Below are 6,293 nucleotides of genomic sequence, written 5' to 3' on the forward strand. Positions count from 1 at the left end.
AATGCCAGCAGATCAGCTTTGCTACCCAGAGCAGTTCACAAGCACGCTAAAGTAATGAATGGCATCCTAAAAAGCTATTTAAATACAGCAGAAAAATGGAGGGGGAAGAAGAAAAGGGAAAACAATCTTCCGCTATCATAAATTTTGGATTATCTCACATGTTACATTACCGAGTGCTCTCTAATGGTCAGAGAATTGCTGCTGGCTGGCACTTCCTCCAGAAACGTACAATTAATGCATTAGACAGAATCATTTAACACCATGCAAGCAGCAAAATGCAACCGTATCTAGGCAACAAAAGGAGTGTTAGACAGGCGAAGGGCTGTGCATTGCTAACAGAACTGAAACAAGTGATATCGAAGACACAACAGCACAGGACCGGTGTTAAATTAGCACCCACGGTAAAGCTTTCTGTATAATCAATAAAATTACGACACACCAGAGTGAACCATGAAAGGCGATCCCATCTCAAAACAAGCTCGTCAACAGCAGGGACAGACTGGCAAATTCTTTTATTTCAACACACAAATACTATCTGCCCTCCAGGCTCTCACTTCTATCCTCCAGCTGCTCACCATGCTCTGTCTCAGGCTTTGACTTTGTGCGGTTTAAAATCCCAGCCATCCCGCTCGGCGGTGGCCACTAACCTCTTTTTTTCCTTGGATACCCTCTACCAGGGCCCAGGGCATCGTCTTCAGCAGGCTTATAGCTTCCCACTGGATCTTTTGCACTGGTCTTTCCTCAGGATCTTTTCTCTTTCAGCACCGTGACAAACTGATTGACCAAAAGCAACTAACACCTCACGTGAAATACTTTTGTTCTTACTGTGTTGGTTATCTTGAACAGTTAAGGCTCACTTTCAGAGAACAAGATCAAATACACCCGAGAACATCTCTCTGTCTTTCCACAATGCCTTCCACTGCCCTAGGGCTGCATAGAAGGGCCATATTGCTTTTAAAGTTTCCCCAGGGTAAGCGCTCTCCACTATAATAAAACCTGCCAGGCAGAAGCAGCTGGCCACACTGCCCACTTTGCTGCTTGGTTTTCTTCCAGAAGAGCCATCATTCTTGTTTTGCCAGCACCAGTATTCATACCACATCATTCACATCTTACTGGAGGGCATCAGTCTGGCTCTGCAAGGCCCCGTTCTCGCTGGGCGACAGATCAAGGTCATTTGTGAACTTCAGAGCTGATGTTCGTAGCTGCACAACTTATCTCCAGGCCTTTGGCTGTTCCAACTCAATTCTCTCTTCATGTGGAGCAGGAGATGCTTGGAGGTTGCCTTGTCTGCTGTCTCAAGCACGTCTGTATATAGTTGTTTTTACGGCCATACATATGGTTAAGTTTTATTCCTAAACTCCAATATCAGCATACAAACACACTGATGGCACAACAATGGAGACCTGAAATCCTCCTAGAGTGTGCACGCGAAGATTATTCTGCAGGTCCATTTCCCTGGGAGTTTGCACCATTCTGATCTGGACCAACACAGTCCTCCCTCCAGCCACGCAATCTCGCATCCAGAAAGGCAATTCTTTTTCTTACTGTACTTAAACTGTAAATGAAATTACAGCTTAGGTCCTGACTGCATGGCTGAAGCAGAATCCCTTCTTCTAAGCACCAGTGCAACAAAAGTTTTGAGTACTAATATTTTTCCCCCAACATAACTGCTCTTCAAAAATATATTTGAGACTTAAAAGGTATGGTTCATTACAGAAATTACTCTAAAGCTTCTACAAAGCCATTTCAAAGCAGTACTTGATCTGCATCATAAACACTATGTCACAACTGATGTTCTTCGTAGTACTGAGAGTGTGAAACCTTTAGTATGAAGAGCAAACCTTCTCTTCAAGGCAATCTCCCTAGAGCATGAACCAGAAAAAAAAGACGACTCAAAATCTGTGTTGCGGCTGCCTATGCCATATATGTAGTGTATAATTAATAAAAGCTTTCAGTTACAAGAGACAAAATTAGGTACCTCTTCATGATTACAAGCAGCAATTATAACTGACTTCAAAAGAAACAGCATCAAGTAGCATTTCCAAAACATCATATTCAAACTGTTCCAAGAAAGGTAAGAGGTTGAGATTTAGAAGAGAAACTGGACACTCACTTAATTGCTAGTATTTGCCAAAATTTACAGTTCTTAAGTTTCTGCAGAAGTAAAATAACCTTCATATTTCTGCTTAAGTAGTAGACTGTAGGCCATTTTCAGAACTACAAGCACACTCAGACACTTTGCCCCTTAATATTCAGGTAACTACTACGTAACATCAAGTCATGATATGGAAACGCCTTTCCTCTGTGAAGCTCTGACCTCAATTTCAACCTCTGAAGACAGACAAACTTGACATACTGGTAGAGTTTCACATTTACACAGATTTGATGATGTCTTGTCTCCTTATTGATTTAAATTTACAGAACATACTGGTTAACCAGTTGAACAGCAACCAAATCCAACGAAAACAGAGTTTACTATTTCCTTCTGCCTGAAGGAGAACACAGGAAAACACTGGGATAGAAAGAGAGAGTCTACCATGAAGTATGGCCAATATTTTAAGGGCAGCAGCTCGATACCAAATTTTAAGTACTTTCTTGTGGGCTACACAGCAGCAGCCTGCGGTTCCAAGTAGTCATAAATGTGCAAGCCCAGAAAAGGGCACATTTCCAGTTCCAGTGCTCCTCTAGCACGAGTGCAGGGGTTCCTCCAAGGCCGAGGTAACAGCCCAGAGGGGATCACTCAAGAGACTGGCTGTGGTTGATTGTATCAGCTGAGGTACCCTTGTATTTTAAATAAGGCAACTATTGTTGCACTTCCACTACCTCTCTGTACCCAACAGAAATTATTTTAGTCCATTTAAATGCTTAGATTCATGTTGTAGTTTTGCTTGGGGTATTTTTTTGGGGCGTGCATGGGGCAGGGAATAGGAGGGAGGTCATTGGAGTCAGCAAAAATTCTGCATTGTACAGATTCTGTGCTTTCTTTTTATCAAGCAGGTAAATAACAAATCCCTCCTTAGGTGTCAGACACTCACGTGCATTTTGCAAAAGCCTAAATTCAAAACACCTGAGAAAGGTACTTACTTGAATGGTCAAAAGGAATTTTGAGACTCTACAGAGACATACTGAAATAGCATCTAAGGCAGGTTCCACCATAACATCATTCATAGGGACTGTACTCAAAATTAAGCTCATCACAAAAATAATCCATTTGGTTTCATGCAGTCTTGCAGAATCACACTACATACACAGATTTTCAGACATTCATAGCACAGTACATTTTTTGAAAAATCAGTCCGAGAGAAAAACTGGATCTTCACAAACTACTGGTAAAAAAAAAATAAAAATCTTCACTCTCAAGAACAATTAGTTTAAACAACTTTGATAGAGACATGCAAGTAATTTCTTGATCCTGAAAAATAAACATGGAATTGACAGAGGGGATACCAGTATGCTGCGAATTTTAACTCCATCATTCTACTGTGTACCTTTTTCTGTTGTAACAACAGATAAAGTCTTCCTGCATTTTTAAGAATGCAAATCTGACTTTCACCATTTAGAAGGTACTCTGTGTTTACAATCTTCCTTCTCAGAAGCTTTACAAAGAATTAGAATATCCCACCCCATGTTAAATGTTCAAGTGGGAAAGCTGTTTTGTAAAATCTCAGACAGAGAGCTGGACTCCAACCCTATCACATTCAAATCAAGTCACCCAAAATACATGGCTCAAGTATGATCAGAAATTGTAACAGTTCTGGCACTGTGCTAAAACATGAAGAGGAAAAAAAAATAATGAAGAAATCCCTGGAGTACATGGATCACCTTGCTAAAAAGGTTATGAGAAAGAATGCAAGTGAGCCTTGTGGCCATTGTCCAAACTAGCTGGAGGCTGCTGTCTGAACTGGGAGGGAGAGCCCTTTGGGGTCACAATTTCATCTGCTTTTGTCCTACTTAGCGCATCCCAGTATTTCTGATTCAGCAGAAACACAACCAGAAGTATTACAAAAGTTGATAACAATTTATATGAAATTAGTGTAGTTATTCCAATTTCTAATTGACAAAACAGCTGAATGTGTAGCCTTCTGCTGGCATTCAGATCGATATTGTCACAGTGCCAAGATTAGTACTACTTTTCTACACTAATCTAAAAATAGTTGCCATGCTTCAGTGAAAATTTGACCTTTCTTTTAAACTTTCCACATTTGCTAGTTAAAATTAGGGATAACATGTGGCTAAGATGACCAAATATTCCAGTCTGCTGTCAAAATAAGCAAGCGATAAGCTAATAGTCCTGTAGGAACACTGATACTCCCTATACTAAAAGGTCTGGTGTTGATTGGTCAAAATTAATTCCTTCCTCACCTTTCCTGAATTTTAATCTATGCAACTGTGAAGAATTAAGAGGGAAAGAACAACCTAAACAGGACTAACCCTACAACAGAAAGCAATTAAGGTATAAGCATTCACTGAATAAAATACATTAAAAATATGAAAATAATTAAAAAATGACACTATTTCCTCTTTTCCTTACCAGCTGTCAAGCACAACTAAGGAGCTGCGCAATATAAGAATTTGCCCAGCAGTAAGACTTACCTGGTATAATTTCTGAGATTTTACCTGTGCGGTTACAGCAACAATTCAGTGCTTCTTTGCAGATTCTATGTCTGCTGAGTTTAGACTGCTAAACATATCTAATCAGGAACATTAAAACGGACCATGAAGGAAAACTCCACACCTGGAGTTTGGTAAACGGAAAATACTAACTTACATTGTGAAAAGGTTTATAAATATTTTGTTCATTGTTTTTCAGTCTGTAATTTTTCCTAAGTTTAGAACATGAGACAAATCCATTTTATTCAATTGACTTTTAAGATACTATATCTTCTCTGATGTGGAGTAAGATGTGTGACGGAATACTAATGTGAAGTAGGACACGTCATGAAGTCGCATCATAATCACTTCACCAATACCACACCATCCGCAGCCTCATTCACTGATGCCTACCCCTCCTTGTAGCAACATATACATCCTAAAACCTTTGCAAACCAAATCCAATGTGATCCTACATAGAAGCGTACTGCAATCCCCCATTGTCTATCCATATTTTTATTCCACTTCACATTTTAGTTTTCAAGGTTGTTTTGCTTCAGTTCAAAACATAGAGGCTAGAATTGGGAAGGAACAGAAGGCAAAGCACAGAAGGAAAAAGAGAAGGAGCACAAACAAGCCTTCATGCAAGGGCAGAAAAGCTGCACCACCACAGGGATATGCTCCTTCTCTTTGCGAGGCTGAGCGCTCCCTCCGCTTCCCAGAACTTGCTACAGGAAACCTACTATCATTACACACACACAAAGTGATTTTCTGCCTTAAAACACCGTATATTTCCCCATGTGTGAAAGCCTAGCCACTATGCCTTCTCCCTGTACCCCTGCAACTATCACTGCGAAGCAGTAAGGCATCAGATGCTTAAGTTGTAATTGAAAACAGGGAATCATACCAATACCCTTCCCAAACACACCGTGCCTGTCCCTGCTCACTCCCCCTTACACGCCTTGTCATCTTCCTCTCACAAACATCACGATGCACCTCTCCTCGACCACTCGCTGCGCGCACGTACCGGATCACGTCCCCATATACTGTCCCCACAGAGCAAACCCCAACCACCTCCTTCGCTGCACCCTCCCCACACACACTCTCCATGACGCACCATCTCTACATACATCTCTACAAACCTCCAGCCCACCGTACACATACCACAAATCTATTACAAATGCACCCGGGCATACACATTAAATCACTGCAGCTGTGCATACTTACACATATAAGCAAGTGCCACTCTAGACACACAAAATACCATACTCTCTATCTGCTACATACATATAAAAGTACAGCTAATCCTTGCCACACCCATAGCATACATGCCTATAAAATTATCCACATATTATGCCACACCCAACGTTCACTACATATACACAGACAGACACCAGCCCAGACAGCGGCATACAGACACAACCACACACACACACACGACGCCGTGTCACGTCCCTGCACACAACGCCACATCTCTGCTACAACACAAGCACACACGTAGCCCAAATCACAGCAAACACACACACAGACACGTACCCCAGATGTTACGCTCACGTCCTACCGTAGGTCTGCTGTACGCACACATCCCAGGCCACACCCTGGCTTATTGCCCACGCACAAGCACATAGCCCACGCACCCACACCGTAACACCCCACGGCCGCTCCGTGTGCTGACACTCGCGTTAGCTTCCCCCTTACTTTAT

The 6,293-nt window shown here is 41.7% G+C and overlaps 1 protein-coding gene across 1 annotated transcript in view; it reads right to left on the bottom strand.

Annotated features, from left to right (window-relative positions):
* FBXL2 (F-box and leucine-rich repeat protein 2) overlaps positions 1 to 5,700 on the bottom strand; it is a 35,753-nt gene extending 30,053 nt beyond the window's left edge. The window contains exon 1 of the mRNA XM_009707886.1: positions 5,548 to 5,700. Coding sequence (XP_009706188.1) covers positions 5,548 to 5,700 — 153 coding nt within the window. The remainder of the gene's footprint in view (positions 1 to 5,547) is intronic.
* Positions 5,701 to 6,293: the final 593 nt, after the last annotated feature.

Source organism: Cariama cristata, unplaced genomic scaffold (genome assembly GCF_000690535.1).
Source record: "Cariama cristata isolate BGI_N322 unplaced genomic scaffold, ASM69053v1 scaffold8799, whole genome shotgun sequence".
In the NCBI taxonomy this organism is placed as follows: domain Eukaryota; kingdom Metazoa; phylum Chordata; class Aves; order Cariamiformes; family Cariamidae; genus Cariama; species Cariama cristata.